Source organism: Moschus berezovskii, chromosome 5, assembly GCF_049115385.1.
Source record: "Moschus berezovskii isolate FMDL1 chromosome 5, NW_MosBer_1.0, whole genome shotgun sequence".
Taxonomy (NCBI): domain Eukaryota; kingdom Metazoa; phylum Chordata; class Mammalia; order Artiodactyla; family Moschidae; genus Moschus; species Moschus berezovskii.
The window spans coordinates 69930483-69952835 of record NC_142464.1 but is presented as its reverse complement, the minus strand read 5'-3'; the positions used below and the strand labels follow the sequence as shown (position 1 = coordinate 69952835).

Genomic DNA, 22353 nt, shown 5'->3' with positions numbered 1-22353 from the left:
CCGTTTCCAGTAAGCCCACCAAAGCCCCACACTCTGGGTTCAAGGAAAAAATCTTTGGATATACTGTCTCCTTTAGGAGGGAGAAAGTGAAGTGGGAAGGCAAAATCTTCCTTACCACTTTCCCTTAATGGTGGTGGTCTTTGTATCTTTCTCTGAGGACAATTCAGGGGAAAAAGTCTCCCTTTTACAGAGACACTAGAATTTTCCCTTCATGTTATGTTTATTATAAAATTGTTAAGCCTTTTTCATGTCCAGGCCTTACTATTAGCCAACCATTTCTAGTCACTCAGTCTAAAAGACCTATGTTAACTATTGTTAATACCGATCTTTAAAAGGATCCTTATCTTTTAGAAACACAATTTTTACTAAGTGGAAAAGAACAGTGCGAGTTGTTTAAACTAGAAGAAAAAGTAAATAGAGGTAAAAATAGACAGGGACGACCATGGTAGAGGATTCTGAGGGCTGGATGATAATATGGAAATTCATCATACTGTTCTAATTTTATCTATGTTCAAAACTCACCAGGGACTTAATTCGCTGGTGGTCCAGTGGTTAAGTCTCCAAGCTTCCTTGCCAGGGGGCACAGATTGATCCCTGGTTGGGAAAGTAAGATCCCCATGCATCTTGAAGCAAGGCCAAAACTCCCCAATAAACGAACAAAAAAACATCTCATCATAAAAGGTTAAAAAAAAAAAAAGACAAAAACTTGCTGACAAATCATCTGTTTAGACTGGTGACTCGCAAGGATCTTGGATGACCATTTCTTTGAGGAGTCTCTTCATTCAACCAAGCTTGAAGAATGAGATGACCTTTCCCTTCCCAAAGCTCAGAATTACTTCTTAAAACAGTTTTAAATATTCCCATATGCTAAGGGAAAGAGCATTATGAACTAACAATGTTTTAGTTTCTAAGACCTTCTACCACTAAATCTTGAGGAAATCAATTCTCCTAAAACTATTTGTTTACCTATCAAAATTGCCTTTATACAGCTGATTTCCATTATGCCTCTTAGATTATAATCTCTAAAGTGGACAAAGATTTAACTCACCTTTAGTGTTTTGCTTGGTAACAGTTATCAAAACTGCCACAGAAAGTATCTGCCAACTCTAAACACTTCCTTCCCTTGAAGGGAGATACTGAGTATATTCTTCTATGTTATCCTGTGTTGACTTATGACTCTGAATATATTGTATACTGTGAATCATTTTAGGGTTACAAATAACTCATCCATTAGGCTGTAAATTTCACTAGATAAAAAAGTACAGGGGAGCAAGCAAACCAATAACTAAGAGATACAACTATAATTTTTCTTTTTTTTCCAGTCTCACCTTAGGCCACATTTTTTTTCCAGTTTCATACTAGATCACAAAATTATACCAGTCTTCTTATTTGTGATGAGCTGAAGAAAACAGAAGAGTTCAAATTCACCTTATTCTAACAATAAGGCAATGAAGCACAACAGAAAACTAAATTCTAATTGTAAATGTTTTTTTGCAACATAACATTTTCAAATCAGCTTAAATCCAGAGATTATTTTATTACACAATTTGATTTTTACATCAATAAAATCTTAGATATAACAATACAGATGAAGGAACAACAATTTAATTTGTATTGAAATAAATATGAGATACACAAAGCACATATAGTGGAAAAGGGTCACAATAAATTATAAGTGGAGACATTATTTTGCTCAATCACCAGAGAAAGCCCTTGACACTTCCAATTTCACACCATCAAATTTATCATTCTTGCTGATTTAAGCAGAACACAAAACATATATGGATCCCAGGGCTTACTTTCACAGGTACCAGCATAGACAATTTACTACAGTGATCCAATTTGGAAATCAGTAGGGACCAGTAAATCACTGCATAAAAGAAAGAGTGAATGAGGTCCTTTTTCCTTAGTGTCAGCAGGCGATGATTATTACGTTTATTAGATTTTCTTGAAAGGACTTCACATTTTCTCAAATATTCAGGAGCAGTATTATTTCCCCTCTGAGCCCTACATTAGCATTTATGTGCTTTGGTCTTGAATACACAGTAATGATTAATTTTTCATTTTATAAATTTATATAGTCTGGATAGTATTGGCCTGAAGAGTATATAACTCCCCAACCTGTATAATATTAGATATTAAAAATGGAATCAAGAGAAGTTACTAAGAAATGCTGACATACTGTATATACAAATTTAGTTCAATATATCCCATTATACAGAGCACCAGAAGCAATGCATTTATTATAATCAAGTAATTTTCTATGACTCTCTAATCTTTGTGGCCCTTTTACATTTGTTCCAATATATACATATCACAAATGTTGCCTGCCTAAGACTTTGCCCATTTGGTCTCAACTTACAAATATAAGCAAAAATTCATGTCAAAAGCATTTATCTTAAAATTTAAAAAAAAATAGTCAAAGTTTGGAATTTAAACTGTTATGAAACCAAGGAAAAACAAAGTTAGTTCAAAAGTACTGAGCATATATATATATATTTTTTAAAAGTAGCTTAGAAAACTATGATGGAAAAAGTAAAATGATTCTTGAGCCTTTCCTTCTCCTGGAATATAAGCTAATTTTTTGGTTCCAGCAAAGATATCTAGCAACATTTTTTTTCTATCATTTCCTAAGAAAAAGGAACTGTTTTAGACTAAAAAAATACTGTACTTTATCCTCTGGTCACATCAACTCATATTCAGTGCAGGTCGGTTTTCCAATTTGCACTGCCTAAGAGGAGAAAGACTACTCTAGAGTTAATCCCTCACACAGAGATGTGTTCCTTCTAAGAACTCTCCTGAATACCAGCTTAGAAGATACACATATCACAGAATAATTACCACCAGGAAACTTCCCAAACATTGAGCAGCTTCTTTCTTATCCTTAATACCAGATCCAATTACAACTTTCCACTCAAGAGTATTAGAAGAGGACTGCTCATTAAAATAATTTCTGGAAATAACTCCTGGATTTACAAAACATATATGCCTTTGGTATACACTAAATCCACTGAACTATGCTATCGTATAGCCTCTCATAATTCTCTTAATTCTAGAGATTTTTCAGTGAGGTGTTAAATGAAATTAGCTGTTTCTGTAAATCAAACTGAATTTACAAATCTAGGCACCATTCCTAATATCCAAAATTATCGACATCCTTAATTTTAAGAGATGGAACTGGCTGTACCTTGTTTACCTACAAAATGACTGTGAAAAAAATTAAGTACCATTTTGTCTATATCTGAAAATGAAGGTGAAAAAACAATTTTATAACTGACATGTTTAGGTAACTTAGGCACTTAGGGAAACAAAAACAGCAGAGAGACTATGATCTGAGTAATAGCATTAACTGTGGCCTATTCTACTTACCTATGAAGCAGATATTAATAGGGTACTTATTCCAGCTTTTGAACGTTTTTGTATTTAAAAAATGTACTCAAGAATAAATGTTTACTAAATATTTACTGAATGTTGAATAATTACATATTAAAGAGAATCATGGAATTCAGGTCCTTAGTTTTATGGCTGACTCAGGATTTAGTGGCATTTAACCTTTCAACATGGCAGGATAAACAGCTGGGGACTACTTGAGGAAAGAGCGCCACCTACTGCTCATCAGCATAACTGGTTACTTTCTCCCTTGAGGCCTCAATTTGGGTGACAGCATTAAGCTAGCAGATCAAAAAGGCTTTGGGTAGGGGGTGGAGAGGAGCTTCAGACCTATGTTAATTAAAACACATTCGTTAGCATTACATAACGATCTTTACCACAATCCCTCAAAATTAGTTTCACTCTGATCTCAAACTTTAAGAAATTTCTCTTTGGACTGACGTTAAATAGTTAAAATTCATGAGGAATCAAGCACACAAAAGGAATACAGAATCTTTGTTAGAATAAAGGAGATTCTGTACGAGGCCTACACCTGTTCAAGGAAGTTTAATATTTAAAAGTGCTAGAACAGCAGCACTATACAACTTCCTAAACAAGCAGATATTCTAGATGTTGAATCAACTTTTTTTAGACACATAAAAATAAATTCAGCAATGCAGTTGTAACTTTTCCTCCTACACTCATTCTGTATACTCTATTATAATAATTTCCTTTTTTGTTATACATTTTGCATTGTGTAAATGACATCCAAGACATACAATTTTATTTTTTTGGCCTTGCGGCATGTGACCAGGGCTTGAACTCACACACTCTGAATTGGAAAGGTGGAGTCTTAACCACTGGATCACCAAGGAAGTTCCTCTATTTCCTTAATTTTAACTTGATAGATATAAAGTTACACTGTTCTTTCAGATGTCAAATTAGCTGACTGTACATATTCATACTGCAAAATTCCTATCTACAAGTTCACGCAAACTAAACATCTGGTAATGCTCAAATTGTAGGATTTATTTTTTCATGAGTTTAGTGAAAGGAAAGTGAAAGTGTTAAGTTGCTCAGTTGTGTCCCACTCTTTGCAACTTCATGGACTGTAACCCACCAGGCCCTTCTGTCCATGAAATATTCCAGGCAAGAAGAACACTGGAGTGGGTTGCCATTTCCTTCTCCAGGGGATCTTCCCGACCCAGGAACTGAACTTGGGTCTCCTGCATTGCAGGAAGATTCGTTACCATTTGAGCCACCAGGGAAGCTTATTTATAAGCCAAACTTTTCTTTAAAAAATATAATCCCATTATATGATAAAAGCCTCAACTTCTGCAGCACAGTTTTAAATTTTAATAGTATTAATGTTAAATTCATTTTGTTAAAACCCAGCTACATTATTTCCTTTAGGAAAATCTTTTGGATCAATAATTTTCAAAATAAAGAAGAAAAAATAAAAACAAAGGCATACTTAACAGATCATGAAAAGAAATAATCATGGTTAAAAGAGAACACACAAGAAAGTCAATAAATGGAAAAACTGGTGAAATGTTAAGTTCCACATCTGAGTAGTTAATAGTATTGTCCCAGGGTTAATTTCTTAGTTCTGATAAATGTTGTATAGTTATGGAATCTGTTAACACAAGGGGAAGATGAGTAAAGGATATACAGAAACTCTACTATTTTTTACAACTGTTCTACAAATCTAAAATTCTCTCAAGATGAAAAAAGTGTAGAAAACAAAGAAACTTAGTAACTTAAAAAATAAATATGCCTTCAGCTGCCATAATTTTTTGATACAATTCAAATTTTTAAAAACATCATTAGAAATAATATATTGTTTACTTAACATTAAAGTTACTTTATTGCTCTAGAAAATTTAGTTTTTAAAACCATCAGATTACACGCATAGTGACAATGAGAGTGCCCCTCAACAATCAACTGTGTATTATGAGGCTTTTCTAACTGTAGATAATATTACAAAATTACAAAAACAGCTGGTTACAGTTGAGCTATCAAGTAGGTATCACATTTCTATAGATCAAAAAGTTGAATAAAAAGAAAATTGATGTTACTGCTAAGTCACTGAGTATATTTGAGAAATCCAAATTACATGCACATAGAAGAAAACTGGCTACAAAAACCATTACATTACTCTGCATTAACATTTTGCAATGTTTTAAACATTTCCAATCATGCAGTAATAAACAAAGGTCAGAATGAATTTTAAAAAGGAGTTGATGGAAGCTCAACAAACATGTTTCACACGTTAAACAACTCAAATCACAGTTGCATAATATATCCAATTCCTCTAAATTTATCCATGCATTACAAGACTGAAATGCACACCATTTCCCCCACAACTCCTCTGGCCCCATTCCCAATCAATAACCTTACCTATAAATCTTTCTATTTAATCTTTTAAATGAAATCTGATGGATAAGTATATATGATCTTCATTATTATTTCAGAACAGATGCAAAGTTCAGTCACAGCTCAATCCTCACTTACATTCCTTTCAAAGGGCACCTGATCTGGTGAAACTATGAAAATTCAAGCCTAAGAAACTGAGAAAACTGGCAGTCAAGAATCTGATCTAAGTAATTGTATCCACAATCCTCAAAGAAGGATTTACCATTTGAGAAATATTACTCAACCTGTCTCTTGAGAGGAAAACTGTAAGTCTACAGCTCGCTGACGTAAAATGCTTCAGTTCAGTTCAGTTCAATCGCTCAGTCGTGTCCAACTCTTCGCGACCCCATGAATCACTTAGGTGACCACAAATATTTACCCAGTTGGTTAACAACCTTTCAGTTGGGCCTTTAAGAAAAGAAAACCCCAAAGCCACAGAAGTAAATATGAAAATAAAATTTTGGAAGGTCATACTATAAGATCAAGAAATCCAAAATAAATCTGTCCTAATGAAGCAGTACAAAATCTACATAAAAGCACTGTGAAATTAAATACAGAAGGAGGGAGGTGTTTTCGTTACAACCATCAACCAAAATTACTGAATGGCAAAAGAATACTGTCTCAAAGTATACTGAATTTACATGTTAATAACTGAACTGATTATCATAATGAACTCATGCCAGATGTAAATTCAGGTTACCAATTAGATGAAAACAAACTTTAGAGCTATTTTTACCAGACAAATAAATGTACTTCATGATAAAGGCACAGCAGCATCTAAAGAATTCTTGATACATTTATCACAAGATTCAAACTTCCTTAACAATTAACAACACATCACAATAAAGTTTCTCAGAAAGTGTTTGAAAGGCTTGATTTAACATGCCAGGAAAATGATTACTTTTCTTTTGAGATGCATTTATGTAAATTATGTAAATTGCATTGAGGTCAGTTTTACACCTGGAATTAACCATCCCTAGCAGAAGTACCAGCAGCTAATAATGTTTATTTATATTATATATAACTTAGCTGGATGTTACACTATGCAACTGTTGGTGCCAATCTGCTTATAAAGGCAATACTCTGGAGACAAAGTCTTCTCACAAACAGTGGGCAAGCAGGTTTCATTATAAGATGTTCAACAACAATCCTCAGTTCATTAAACAAGGTCCTGCAACATAAAATAGTTTTTCTTTCAGAAACTCAATGAAAAAGCAATGTGATTCAAGAGTAAACGCTGATAAAGGACTTTCCACTAAAGAATCTGAAGAAGTAATAACCAGGATGTACTGCAGGCAACATACAGAATTAAAATTCCCCAAATCAAAACCTGTGTCCTTTTTTGGGGGAAATATTCATTTAATGAATGCATTTAATAAATGGCTCTCTAAGGGCTGAGATTAGGGATGATCTGTATTTCTTTCACAGTTCAGTCACATAATCTTCACATCTGACTTAGGCAAATTCAACTAGGTCTAAAAAAAGAGTGCAAGAATGTGAAAGTTATCCAATATGAGCAATCCCTCCTACCATTTCCTTAAAAGAACATACTGCCTCTTACAGCCTTCCTCATCTAAAAAATGGGAATATGTACTTATTGGAGTCACAGTGAAGTTTCAATGAGGCAACACAGAAGATGCTCAATACACGTTGCTGTCGTTTAGTTGCTGAGTTGTGTTAAGACTCTGCGACCCCATGAACTGTAGCCCACCATCATTCCTCTACATCTAAGAAGTACTAAGTTCCAAACTTCTTACCCTGAGGCTCAAGAAGTTTTACAATATTGTTCCAATATACTTTTAAAAATCTCTGCTCTAACCACTCACCACTCAGAATTTCCCTTACAGTCAAATAGGTCTACATATGCGGCCCTTAAACTGTTTTTATCTCATTGCCTTTGAACTTGTGCTCCCGTTGTTTTCCTACCTACAATGCTTTTCCTTACTCTCACTGTCTACTGAAAGTCTTTAATCCTTCCAGAACACATTAAAATATTTTGTGAAACTTTCCTGGGCTCTTCTCTCTTCTGGCTCAATGATCTCTCCCCTCTTGTGGACTACAGTACTGATACAATAAACAGGACAATTCATCAGGTTGACATGTGAATACCACATCCTGCACTACTGTTTCCTTTTTTATTTGCGATGTGTTTCCTCAACTAGGACGGTACCAGGAGAGGGAGACTTTTGTCCTACACAGTTTTAAATTCCTTACGCTTTAGCACTGTTTCAGATGTGGTCAAGAAAACTTTAGTCTTAATGTCTGAAAAGCAAGCACCTCCTCATCAATCCTAGAACTTAGATTCGCAAAAACATTGCTTGCTTCTAAATTCTAATATAAAAGTTAAACAAGTGTTAAAAAGTTACAAATGGTATTTTGTCCTACACAGTTTTAAATTCCTTACGCTTTAGCACTGTTTCAGATGTGGTCAAGAAAACTTTAGTCTTAATGTCTGAAAAGCAAGCACCTCCTCATCAATCCTAGAACTTAGATTCGCAAAAACATTGCTTGCTTCTAAATTCTAATATAAAAGTTAAACAAGTGTTAAAAAGTTACAAATGGTATATTTCACAATACTATTAATAAATAAAAGATATAAACTAATCACAAGCTTACCGACAATATGGATTTCTTCGAGAGGAGTATCGAAGAGTAAGGAATCTATAGTATATAAAAGGCTGGAATAAACTTCCTTGACCACTGAAATAAACAAATACAAGGGAAATAAATACACATCATCCATTCATATGTATACTCAAAATTTAAAGGTAAATTAACTGGACAATGTGTGTGTTTACATTCATCAAATGATCATAATAATATCTATCATATCTAAGTCCAAGTTATTCATGTAGGTATTGTTAATTTTTTAAAGCTACTAAATAATCAGAAAATGTTATATAAATGCTTCAACAACTGCCACTAATAATTCGTAATCAGGTTTTAAAACTTTTTATAAAATATTTTAAATGAAAAGTAGTTTATTTGGTATGAGCAAATAAGATAATTAATAAAACCATATACGCTCACTAGTAAATGTGAGTATAGGCGAAACATAGCCTATATTATTTATTTTTCTTGGCTAAAATGACAATCATAATACCCCAAGAGTCATACATGTTTATGAAATTCTAAGTCTGGAATCCTTTCCTAGGAAAAACTATCTGAAGATGTCCACTAAAACCACCACAGATAAAACACAGCAACACACTAACGGTCTCCAGGCAAGAATACTGGAGTGGGCACCCTTCTCCAGGGAATCTTCTCCAACCAGGGACTGAACCTGGGTCTCCTGCATTGCAGGCAGATTCTTTACCATCTGAACCACAAGGCAAGCCCAGTTGGGTAGCAGGGCTAAATAAATGATATGTATATTTGCTGGATTCAGTATGCAATTACTTAAAATCTCGACTACTTAAAACTACATAGGAACTCTGAAGAAAGCAGGATATAAAGCTATACATATTATTACAACTCTATTTTAAAAATCTGGGAAAGAATAAATGCATCAATATCCTAAATGTGGTTTGATTTTTAGGTTAAATTTTTTAAGCCTCCCCACTCACCCTTGGCAGACCCACACAGCTTGTGGGATCTTAGTTCCCTGAGTAGGGATCAAATCCCAGCCGGGTACAGTAGAAGCACAGAGTCCTAACCACCGGACTGCCGGGCAATTCTCCTTTTTAGCCTCCCTACCCCCCCACCAACTGTATTACTTCCATAATAAAAATTTACATGATTACAAATTTATAACTAAATACATCTACTTTTTCCAATAAATCATGTGATAAAACTTTAACTCTGTAAATTGAAAAATAGAGGCATTACAGAACACATTAAGTAGAAAAGAATATTCAATGAAACACAAATTTTCCATCATCCAAGTTAGTTCCTTCCTCAAAGTTAGAGCAGTCTCTAATATAGCCTTCCAGAAATTTACATAAACAAGTGTATATAATGGCTAACATGCAGTGCTCACTCTGTAATGCACTGAACTCAGTTAACTCTAGGAAGGAAGTGGTATTATCATTCCTATTTTAAAGATGAAGAACCCTGTGGATGGACCTAGAGTCTGTCATACAGAGGGAATATGTCAGAAAGAGAAAAATAAATATATTAACGCAGATACATGGAATCGAGCAAAATGGTCCTGATGAACATATGTGCAGGGCAGGAGTAGAGATGCAGATGCAAAGAAGGCAGAGAACGGACGTGTGGACACAGGGTGGGAAGAGGAGGGCGGAACAAACTGAGAGCAGCACTGCCATGTATACATCACCGTGTGTAAACCAGACAGCCAGCGGGGAGCTGCCGCATAGCACAGGCAGCTCAGCGCAGCGCTCTGTGAGCACCGAGAGGGCTGAGACGGGGCAGTGGGAGGAAGGGTCGAGAGGGAGAAGACAGACGGACACACATAACTGATTCACGGTGTTGTACAGCAGAAACTAACACAACGGTATAAAACAACTATACTCCAAGTAAAAAAAAAAAAGATAAAACAGAAACATATATGCCTTTAAACACACACACCTCAAATATAAATGGGGAATACCCTACACAGTTCTCAACTAATTTTAAATTTATTGTATCTTAGCAATCACCCCATCACAACAAATTATATTATTCTTTTTACAACCTGAAATATTCAATTTTATGCACGTACCAACAAGCTCTCTACTAATGAACAAACCCAAAATGATCAACCTTTTATCTGTCTTTGCACATGTGTGTGTATTTTGTAAGATAAACTAACTCACAGACTACATGTATAAGATAAACTCATAAACTATTCACTTCTAAATATATTTTATGCATTATTGCTACAAATTTAACTTAATAACAAGGCCTTCGAATATTAGACTGTGCTTCTACCATGAAAAGTAGCATCTGAGGAATAATGACTTGAAATGTTTAATTTTATAATCTGTGTTATATTCAATTAATTCAATAATTAATTTGAACCATTAAAAGCTTCTCTTATTAGGGAATTAAATAATACTTTATTATTTAGTTTTACTTTTTTAGAATAACAACATGATTCTTCTATTTAAATATTTTGGTAAATTCTCATTTCCTTTACAATAATCATAAAAATTAAGATCAATTTGTACATTGTAAGTGTTTAAATAAAAGACTAAGTACCACAACTGACTTAATATACAAATATAGTGAAAACTTGGTATGTCAACAAAAAATTCACTACAATTCCAATAATGATGTTTTTTGTTTAAGTGTGCTTGGCATCTCAGCATTTCATTATAATTCTCTTCAGCTTACTTAAAAGGAGAACAAACTGTTCTGTTTATTAACCTGAAGAGACACCAATTATCTCCACATATAGAGTTAGTTTTGGTAGCTACATTTTAACTGTCACTCAGGTACATAAAACAAATCACAGAATCTGGGGATACCCAAGACTAGGTGACCCAAGAAACAGAAAAATGAGCAAGAAAGAGGGCAAAAAGTTCTTTTTACCAATTAAACTGTTTAAGTGTATGATGAGGATCACAAAAAAGACGAACTGACTTCTAGGGTGAAAATTCCAGAGTTGAATAATAGACAAACACAGTTGTATCAAATTCTGTACTTAATATTCATGGAACGTTACAATTTGAAGGATTTTTGGAAGTTACTAATTTCAACTACTATTAGTTTTTTAAATGTAGAAAAGCAAGGCCTAGAAGGCCTAGTTAATTGTCAAATCAACCAGAATCCAGCTCCCTGACACCCAGTAAAAAGTTTTTCCATTGTACCATTCTAGGACCCTATTTAAATTATATAGTTTGGAACCCCACAGCTTAACAACATGTGGTGATCCTGGAATTTTCAGAGGAAAATATTATTTACAACAATGGTACAGATGTATTTATGAGGAAATCTAAAAAACTCTCTTACCAGCTCAAAGAAACGCTGCTAAGGAAAGGAGTAACTGTTGGTATATAAACTAATCAAGGCAATGAACATTAAAATGAAATATTTCATAGACAAAAATGTTTGTTACAAACTAATGAGATTATGGAAAATAGGTAACACAGATCTATTAGAGGGCAATTTGGTACATGGTCTATTAAATACAAAATGCACCCAGCTTAGACTCAGTAAAAGTATATATAGATTCACACAAAAGTATAAGCAGACAGGTAAAAAAAATGTTTACTGCAGCAACATTTGGAAAAGTAAAAATCTGAAAACAATGGCCATTAACAGGGCAATGGGTAATAAAATGTAGCATAATAACATGATGGAACACCATACAGCCATTAAACAAAACAAACCAGAACTGTGAATGTCCATATAAACAGGTCACAAAAATGTACTGTATGAATGAAAAAAGCAAGATGAACACAACTGATGCTTGTGATATATAATAAAAACTAAACAAAGCCCCACACCCATAAAATAATAATATACAATTCCTATCTGTGTAAGTACTTTAAAATAACTACATATATGTACTCATATCAAATTCCTTAGCTCTGGGAAGGAGAGGACAGAACTGCAACTAGCATTCACAGTCAAATTATATTTTAGTTTTTTATCTGTAATGTTCTATTACCTGAGAAACTGAAAATTGAAAAAACCAATAATCTGGGAAGAAATGTAGTTTTATTTAGCTATTTTCCTTTACATATTTTTACATTTTTTTAAATTTATTTTTTAATTGGAGTATAACTGCTTAACAACGCTGTGTTAAGTTTCTGCTGTACAACAACATGAATCAGCCTTGCCCTCTTGAAAGAAATGTAGTTTTATAATTTAAATCCAAGAATACAGATAGTGAGGTCAATACTATCCTGATGTTCTATTTTCAAAAGGAAGGTTTTCTTTACTTATGCATTCTTCTTATAACTAACAAAATAAGGAGGTGGCAGTAGGCAACTATCAATACCAGACCTTAACTTTTCAGATTTTTCTCCAGTATGGGAAAAATAATCTCAGTAATGTTACAATGGACTAAATTAGCCTAAGACTCTTTCAAAAGTAGTTATTTGGAAAATAATTTTCGAAATGTTAAATAATTCATTAGGAATAATAAAGAAGACAAATTCCTAGGTTTACTATAGTCAACCACAGTGGTAGTGCTAGCGTAGTGGTTCTCTACTATCACATGAGAAGATGACTGCTGAGCTCCATCCAGCTCTACATACCAGCATTTACCGCAACAGATCTCAGCAGCATAAAACTTGAGTTCATACATTTATTATATTCACTTAGACATCAGCCTCCTAAAATAAATGTATTTTTATTCTTACCTGAAAAGCATAAAAACTGTAGCAGGCATCAAGAATATTTCATTACAAGCAATGAACTTCAGAATATTCTGTTGATTAGTGCTTAATTTATCCAAGAGCGATCTCAGCAGAGGTAAACTATTTGAACCCTTTGCCTTAAAACATTAAGAAAACAAATATCAGAAGTCATGAAAGCATTTTTAATCACTCAATTATTTTCTTTCCCTATAAAAATGGCATATCTAACATGCAATACAATCAAAAGACAATTATTTGAAAATGATGATATAAAAATTTACAAACTATACATTTAGGGACAAAAGTTAACATTTTCCTGCTTTATTGTATTTTCTGTATTTGAAGAATTAAATAGAGAACTTTAACAAAAGCCCGTTTCATTCATTGATGCTTTTGATTTCCTTAAGAAAGATTAGATTAGTCCACTAAAAGTGGCTGTTTCTCTCAACCATAACAAAATCTGGCTATGCAGAAATATCTGAGATTCCTTAGTTAATTAAAGAAAGAAATCACAAAGTTCAATTACTGCTGTAACCCAAGAACTATGGAGATAAACAGGCCAACACGAGGCAAATTTTTGGATATTTTAATTTAAACTTCAATGCATATGCAGTCAATCTGCCTGGCTATTATGCTAAATGTTCTGACTCAGGAATAAGAAAATGTTTTAGAAAGCAGTAGTTTTGAACATCAGTGTAAAGAAATTCAGTACACTCTACTCATCTGTTAAAATCACTGACAGAACAAGAGACTTCTGACAACTTATCAAATATATTTTAAACTTCAGAAACTCCTCTAGGAACTGGGCAGTGATTTTAAATACAATCCATTATGACAAAATGTACTATTTTATTGAAGCAATAAAAAATTTCAAAATTTTCAAATCACTAATTTAGAGCAAGTCTGTAAGGAACATAGGAACTTTCTGAGACACATGCCCAAATCTCTTAGAACTCAAATTTGTTTCAACTACCTGTAAATCCGGGAGTCAAAAGACAAGGCCAACGTTGTTTTACTTACATCAAGGATCTTTTTTGTGTATGTGGCAGCATGAAGCAAAGAAAATAACAAGACTGGGAAAATACTCACTGAAGAAAATAATTAAGGAAAACATTACAAATTCATCAAGTACTTTGCACAATAGGGTATGTATTATGTTCAAGTATACAGATCTGAAATGGCATCTGCTAAAATGAGTTCAGTGATGGCTTCTGTTTTACTGATACTTTATAAAATGAAGTTTTTATTTTTAATTTGTAAACAAAGTCATTTTTTTTAAACCTCACAGTTCTTTTTATGAATAGTGAAAAAGTTTTTTCACCTATTTCTAGTATATAAAATGTTGTGAACATTTGCTAAATTAAATTAGAATCTAGGCTACCTCAAAGTGGTAAGTAATATGGCTTTTAACCCCACATTGGAGAAGGAAATGGCAACCCGCTCCAGTGTTCTTGCCTGGAGAATCCCAGGGACGGGGGAGCCTGGTGGGCTTCCGTCTAAGGGGTCACACAGAGTCGGACACGACTAAAGTGACTCAGCAGCAGCAGCAACCCCACAATGGTCATTCTGGACAGAATACCTTAGCCATTAAATATCAACACAGTCTTTGTACTGCTTTCATCAACTTAAGAAAGAGTATATGGTTCAGTTCAGTTCAGTTCAGTTCAGTCGCTCAGTCGTGTCCGACTCTCCGCGACCCCATGAATCACAGCATGCCAGGCCTCCCTGTCCATCACCAACTCCCGGAGTACACTCAAACTCATGTCCACAGAGTCGGTGATGCCATCCAGCCATCTCATTCTCGGTCGTCCCCTTCTCCTCCCGCCCCCAACCTTTCCCAGCATCAGAGTCTTTTCCAGTGAGTCAACTCGTCGCATGAGGTGGCCAAAGTATTGCAGTTTCAGCTTTAGCATCAGTCCCTCCAATGAACATCCAGGATTGATCTCCCTTAGAATGGACTGGTTAAAAGTAGTTTCCAAATTTTCCTCAACTATAGATCTTTAATTCATTTTTTCTACAAGGACTTCATTATTTTGAGATACTGTTCCAATCAAGCTTTTATAGTCAAGCTTTCATGGTTAACGTATTCTCAATCTGTACAAATAAAAAAGACATTGTATATCTGGTTTGTATATATACTCAGTTGAGAATCTCATCAATTTTAATTACAGACATGAGCAAAGAATCCTTATTTTAAGTTTCATTATTTGGCTTTTTGTGAAAGATAATATATACAATTTTCTTTTAGCTTTTCAAAAAAATGGAAATTGCTCAAAATACTCTATTTATCCCAACTTATGCTAGGTTGATAACAAAACAACCCCACTTGTCCAAGTTATTTCCATGAAATGATATGAACTGTTAATCATAAATGGCAAAAACACTTGTCCTCAAAACAGTAGTAATTTCTAAAAAATAATCCATGATATTTTTCTACACCAACTGGAAGCTTGGTGTGAGGGAAATGATGACCACTATGACACAATCTGAGTATCAAATTCAGTACAACCGTAACTCATCATTTAGGACCCAAAGGTTCCTAAGTTCCCACAGGCAAGTAAAACACTGACCCACAGCCAAGTACAGTAAGAATTCTAACTCGCTAACATAAAAGTTCTCTGATTAATATCCTGACCAAATCTTCCCTGTCACTTATAAGAATTAAATAAAATGCCAATTTCCTGAGAAGAGATCACACATACATAAAAACAGCTTTACACTTTTAACAGAACCCTGAATTCAGAGTCAAGATATCTGGGTCTCATTCTTGGCTCTAACACTAACTTCATTTCCCTAGGCCAAGTTCCATCTTCTGTTGTACAAATTTGCAGTGATCAAAGCTAGGGGTTTCTAATAACTCCTATCTCTAACATTCTACAGTTCAGAAATCCTTGATAAGAGACTCATAATCTTAGCATTCATTGTTAAACTATTTAGAAAATTCAAGGGACACTGTATAACAGAAATAGGACAATATATCACCTTTCTAAGAGCAAAGATCAGAACATGACTTTGGGCTCACTTTTACTAATGTAATACCTAACTACTTTAGGAATCAGATTAGTATTTCTTGCCAATTAACAGCTTATGTTATTCCTTCCCAGTAAGAATTTAAGGAACATTAAATCCTTAATCTTCAACATTCCCTAGAGATGGCATAGCAAATAACTGGACAGAAAAGGCAGAGAGGTTGTCTTCACTGTCGTGAGTCATTTGGCAGCATCTCAGGATTCACTCAATGAAACTGTCCCAGAGGTCATAATTGATGTGTTTAATTTGCTCTACATTAATACCTAGAAAACACAGTTTCTACCATTTCTATTTTTTCTCTTCAAGGAAATTTTCAGCTACTAAGGGCTTAAACTATATAATTTCCCATTATATCTGAGAAAAGCAAGAATTTTAATATTGCTGATTGTAAAGAACCTCAATGAATGCGGCTGATAAGAGGAGGTCAATCCAATGATATGTCAACGAACGTGCTTATTGCTTACGGCTGCAGTACAAGTTTTACCTACACTACTATTCACTTGCCAATGTGCTATTAGGCAAGTTATTTTAAACTCCTTGAGTCTCAGTATACTTATCAATAATACAATGCTCATAATAATTTTCTTTAGAATGTTGCAAGGATTAAATACAAGTTCATATACACTGGCAAAATAGGTGCTCAAAAAAATTTTCCTTTCATTCTGTTTTCCTTAAGACTTGTGAGAGACATATTTTATTGTGCTTTCCACTATGTACAGTTGTATCAAAAATATTCAAAAACACTTAAGAGCAGCTCTTATTAAAGTACAGGATATTTTCCTGAGGGATGATTCAAGGGGAGCTGGGTAGAGGGGTGGACAACCAATTAAAATGATTAAGTTTAGGAAAGACTGGTCTTAAGTCTCACAATGCACATTACCATATCAAAGGTCCCACAGTAAAGAATCTGTTTGTTTAGCGATGTTAATTAAACCTATTGCTTCCCAAACATCAAACTGCAGAATCTCTTCCCCTTCATTTAAAAAATACCTATTATCCCACAATATATTTCTGAAATGTATAAACATACAAATTCCAAAAATCCATGAGTCTGTCCTTATTTTATACTTTGTGCTGTGCTGTGCTTAGTGGCTCAGTTGTGTCTGACTCTTTTTGACCCCATGGACTACAGCCTGCTAGGCTCCTTTGTCCATGGGGATTCTCCAGGCAAGAGTACTGGAGTGGGTTGCTATGTCATCCTCCAGGGGATCTCCCCAACCCAGGGATCAAACTCAGGTCCCCTGCATTGCAGGCTAATTCTGTACTATCTGAGCCACCAGGGAAGCCCAAGAATACTGGAGTGGGTAGCCTGTCCCTTCTCCAGAGGATCTTTCCAACCCAGGATCAAACCAGCATCTCTTGTATTGCAGGCTATTCAAAGCAAGTACTAATTTATTTTTACTTTATTAATTACATCATTCTCGGCTTAAATCTAAGTTATTTTTTTATTAATTTCCTTTTGTTTCTAGCTTACTAAAAGTTAAAAGATAGAGCTAAGGATTTCTCTTTTCTTAAAGCAAGACATCTGGGCATCTTCCCAAAGAAGGTGTAAATTAAATGAAAGAAACTTACATATTAAAATATAAGTTCTCCATGGGCTTGTGCTTTGATTCTGAATTTTGCAATATCCATTGCTAACAAAGAAGTTTATAAGATCAAATATAAAAAGTTTAAAATTCCAAATCACCTCTTCAAAATTTGGACTTCACATTTTAGAGTCAGAAACTCTTAACGTATCTTCTTTCAAATGAAGTGCCAACAAACCAACCAACCCAGGCTTCATGGAACACCCTCATTGCTGAATCCTTCCAGTAGCAAAAAAATAATCTAGCCATCTCCCTACATTCAGTAGGCAATTTCACTGTCAAAACGGTAAAAAAGGATACTTGTAACAGGGTAGGAATTGACAAAGATGAGTGAATACAACAGGTAGTGGCAGCTGTCCTCTAACAAAGCCTGGGCCAGGAACGCTCTGCTTAACTGGAAGTGTGGTAATCTTTGGTGCAGCCTCAGAGCACTAGTGAGAGCATTTGCCAGCAGGGCGCGTTGGTAAAAGCTTGCCGCTTCATGCAACCTGTGAATTACAGTGGAGAGAGAGATCATTAGGAGACGTAAAAAGCTACCATACCTCTTCCTCCTTTGTGAATTGCATCATAATTGCACAACACCTAATACCTAAATCTATTACTTGAGAATAGGAAAAAAAAAATTATGTGACTCTACTGAAGCTTTTTAGAAGCATCATTTTATATATATACCCAACTGAACGTTTATTTCTATTGAAGTATAATTGATGTACAAGATCCAACTGAATTTTCTAAAGCAGCCATTCTGCCTCTTAAATACTCAAAAAGGCGAAAAAACATGAACTCATCCCCACATTCATTTTCTCTCAGATTTTCAATGTGATGTTACTTTTCACAAAGCACATAATATACCTCCAGTTGGTACTATTACTAGAATATTAGTACCTTTAAGGATGAGACATGTGTTTTATTATTTATCAAACCCCTGGCTGTTTAACAAAGTGTGACATCTAAAAAGGTATTCCAGAAAAAAAATGACTGAACAAGTGAATACCAACAGCAGAAACACGTATAATACATACCCAAGAAGAGGCAGAACAAACAGAGCAGAGCAGTAAACTGTGAATAAGCGAGAAAGCCACATTGCTGTGTCCAGTTTATTGGCCATCATGAATTGCTGAATTTAAAAAGAAAAATACTGTAGTTAAATTAAGCTTGCAAATTATGTTTTAAAGGATGACTATTTTGCAATTTTATTTCTATTCAAAATGTCTCAATGCTCCTGTAGCAACTGTTTTTTTAGGTATAACTCTTAGGGCAATTGTTTCTTCATCAGTGAGTTTCTTCCTTCTCCTGAAAGCTCCCTGACAAGTCTTTCACTGATTTCTGTGGCCCTAGATTAAACATCCCGGAGAAGGCAATGGCAAACCACTCCAGTACTACTGCCTAGAAAATCCCATGGATGGAGGAGCTTGATAGGCGGCAGTCCATGGGGTCGCTAAGTGTCGGACACGACTGAGCGACTTCACTTTCACTTTTCACTTTCACACATTGGAGAAGGAAATGGCAACCCACTCCAGTGTTCTTGCCTGGAGAATCCCAGGGATGGGGGAGCCTGGTGGGCTTCCGTCTATGGGGTCGCACAGAGTCGGACACGACTGAAGTGACTTAGCAGCAGCAGTAGATTAAACATCCACATATCACTTTCTTCTCCACTTTTTCCTCATTCTATCTTTTCTTTTGCTGCATTTTGCTAAAAGATGTGTCCATCACACTAATTCAATAACTTAAAATTTATTTTCTCAAACTGTATTTCATATTCAAATTCTAAAGTAGCCTTTACATTTTTTGATAGAATCTACATAAACAATTTTTACAAGACCCAACATAAACATGTGAGTATATAAAACAAATTTCACAAAAACAATACTTACTTTTACTATGTGTGATGGATTCTGCTATTCTGTATTCTGTTTAACGTTTTAGAAACAATGTTTACACAAAAAGGATTTCAAACCTAATAGGTTTTAACCTGGAGTCTCAAACACTGCTGGAAGCAATCTAACTTTAATTCTCTTTCGAAAGAAGATATAAAAAACTTTGGGGAAAAAAACGTAAGCCTATTTTAAAATTCAGGGATGTTTTTAATTTTACTGCAGCCTTTCTAACAGTACGCAGGTAATTTCAGATACGTGCCTCTGGGTTTATTCTATCCAAACCTACTACATGTTACTCTTGTAAATTTAAATGTTCACCAGTAAGTCAAGTGGAAGGATGAATCCAGCTTACAGTGCTCAATTTCTCTACAAATATTCAGACAGTACATGATTGTCTGAAATTTAATTTTAGAACATTTTCTTTAAAATCTATTTGTTTACGGTATTCATTTTGTGATGTCACTGAATTTTGCATTTCACCTCGTACACTTTTATGCATGTGCATTTTTTACTACAGTTAAAGATCTAAGAAAATGTATTGGTTTACATTTTAAGAGTGAACTGACTGACCATGACAAATAATTCAGGCAAAAAATATCAACGCATCTTTGGGTGAAAAAAATATTGAGGTGAAAAATTATTCACATAATCTTAAAAGTATCATGACACAGAACACTTTTTATTCACAGAGTAAGTTATCTTTACAATAGAGAATCTGGTGGACACCACCAAAGCCAAATGACCAAACTCCAGTGATGGGATATATCAACATAAAATGCTTCCTGATGTATATAAAATGCCCCGAGAAGAACTAAATTTTATTTAATATTCCTACCAAGCATTTAACCTGAATCTAGTCAAGGTGGGTGGGGGCAAAAAATTAGACAATTCCAATTTAAGGAGCATTCTGCAAAACAACAGGTCTGGACTCTGGTAAGACAAAAATGGGAAGAGAAGAACAAGGGAATTATTCCAGGTAGAAAGGGACCAAAGGCCAGTAAACACACTGCAAGGTTTTTGATTGAGTTTGGATAAGAAGGAAGCAATTTAAAAGACAATTGAAGAAATTTAAATATGAATTGTATATTAGGTGGTAACAAGTAGCAACGTTAAATTTGCAAATTGAACTACAAAAATTTTTGAGGTAACTGCATTGTGGTCTGTACAAAAACATTCTATACAAGTACTACATTATGGGTTAATTATAATGACGCATGTAACTCTGAAACGGTTCAGCAAAATAAACGAGGTGTGCACAGAGATGCAAATTTTTTAAAAAAGTGATTCGCTCAATTCACATGCTTAGTGTTTAAGTACAATTATGCTTCTGGTACCAAAGAAAAAGACAATAAGCAGCAGATATGAATCCTAGGAATAAAAGTTTACATAAGCTTAAAATTTCTTTCCGTAAAATGACGAAGGAGGAAAAGCAAAAAAACCGCTCTCCTCCTTTTGCTTAAAAAGGGGCAGACCTGTTCTCTGCCAGCACGCATGTGCGGAATGAGGCGTGTGTCACAGCACAATCTCAGGTCGCATCTTCAACCGTGGGACCTAGGACAGAGACCGCAGCGGGGGAAGAAACGAGAAGGGCCTCCGTCCTCGGCATTCAGGTGGGCATACAAGTGAGGGCCACTGCTGGAGGCCCGCCTGTTGTCGCTGCCGAATCAGAAGCTTTAGCTCCGTCTAACGTCTTCGCTCACGATCGGCTCTCTCCCCACCCCCACCCCAACCAGTAATCCCAGTCCCGAGAGCAACGAGCCGGTGGAACTCCTGGGACCCGACTTCCACACTCCCAGCTCCTTCCTAACTTGCAAATCAAGCCCAACGATCCTGCCCGCTCACTTACCACCGCGCCCGCCCCTTGGGGGCCGTTGGGGGCCGTATCCGCCATGGGGGCGCTCACACTAGCGTCTGAGACGCTGCAATCGGGAAGGGAAAAAAGAAGGAAGGTCAGCGCCGGGGCCGCAACTCCGGGAACAGGCTTCCCTGTTCTCTGCGGGAGCTTCCGAACCTCCACAGAGCAAAGGTCTCGCCGCTTCAGTGCAGCGGACTGTCCCAAGGGCACCCGCAACGGCCGGAAAATACCCGCTTGGCACGGCCAAGACCAAAGCTGGGTTTCTAGAAAGACCGAGACGAAGGCGGAGCTTCGGAACAGGGCCCAGCAGGACCGACCTAACGCCACCGGCTCCAGGTTACCGCCGAACCCGGAAGTGCTCGCTTTGCTTCCGTGGGGGAGAGGCGGTGACGCAAAGGGGAGGCGGAGCGGCGCCCCGAGGCATGACGGGAAGTGTGGTGTTTCTTGCTTTGGCTTCCCGATTCGTGCACGCCCATTGCTTTGTAAGCTAGGAAGCCGGGCAGCCGAAGCAGCTTTTCTCTCACCGTCCTCTCAACAGCTACCCGTGGCCAAACCACAAAGGCTCCCTACTCCCTGAAACAGAAGCCTCGGAAATGTTTTCTTTGCCGTTTTCTTTCAGAGCCCCATGAAGCTCTTTGACGCTACCTCTAAAATTAGTTATTTCAACAAGCGCTTAAGGAGAGCTGCTATGTGACAAGCTCCGTACTTGGCAAGGAATATTTCTAAGATGGTTATGACACAGACTGCGGGAGAGAGAGGAGAAACGGCAGTCATAGCCCAGTGCTTTTGCAATGTGCGCAGAGGCGGAGTTAATCACAGGCTTCACATAGGAGGGGGCCTGAATCAGACCGTTCCCGGAATCGTTCCTAGAAAACCTAATTCTGGCGCAAAGTTTTGAAGTACAAGGAGAAGTTGGCTAAATGGGGAAGGGGAATGCAGACAGCAACAGAAAGTGCATGAAGCAACTGAAC

General features: G+C 35.9%; 1 protein-coding gene across 1 annotated transcript; it reads right to left on the bottom strand.

Moving 5' to 3' along the window:
- Positions 1-1512: 1512 nt before the first annotated feature.
- On the bottom strand, positions 1513-21732 carry TMEM33 (transmembrane protein 33). The gene is made up of 7 exons (XM_055434449.2): positions 21374-21732; positions 18673-18767; positions 17951-18138; positions 14055-14122; positions 13038-13171; positions 8401-8484; positions 1513-6955 (listed from the first exon to the last, which is right to left on the bottom strand). Exons 1-7 carry the CDS (start codon positions 21416-21418, stop codon positions 6826-6828), a joined length of 744 nt encoding a protein of 247 aa, XP_055290424.1. The 5' UTR covers positions 21419-21732; the 3' UTR covers positions 1513-6825.
- Positions 21733-22353: the final 621 nt, after the last annotated feature.

Excerpts from the sequence above, each read along its gene's own strand:
- TMEM33 (XM_055434449.2), bottom strand. The coding sequence starts at position 21,418 with ATGGCGGATACGGCCCCCAACGGCCCCCAAGGGGCGGGCGCGGTG. Across the intron at positions 18,139-18,672 it reads TTTGTTCTGCCTCTTCTTGG|GTTGCATGAAGCGGCAAGCT; the intron begins GTATGTATTATA and ends TGTAATTCACAG. Across the intron at positions 14,123-17,950 it reads CAATTCCTACCCTGTTACAA|TGAGTATTTTCCCAGTCTTG; the intron begins GTATCCTTTTTT and ends TATTTTCTTCAG.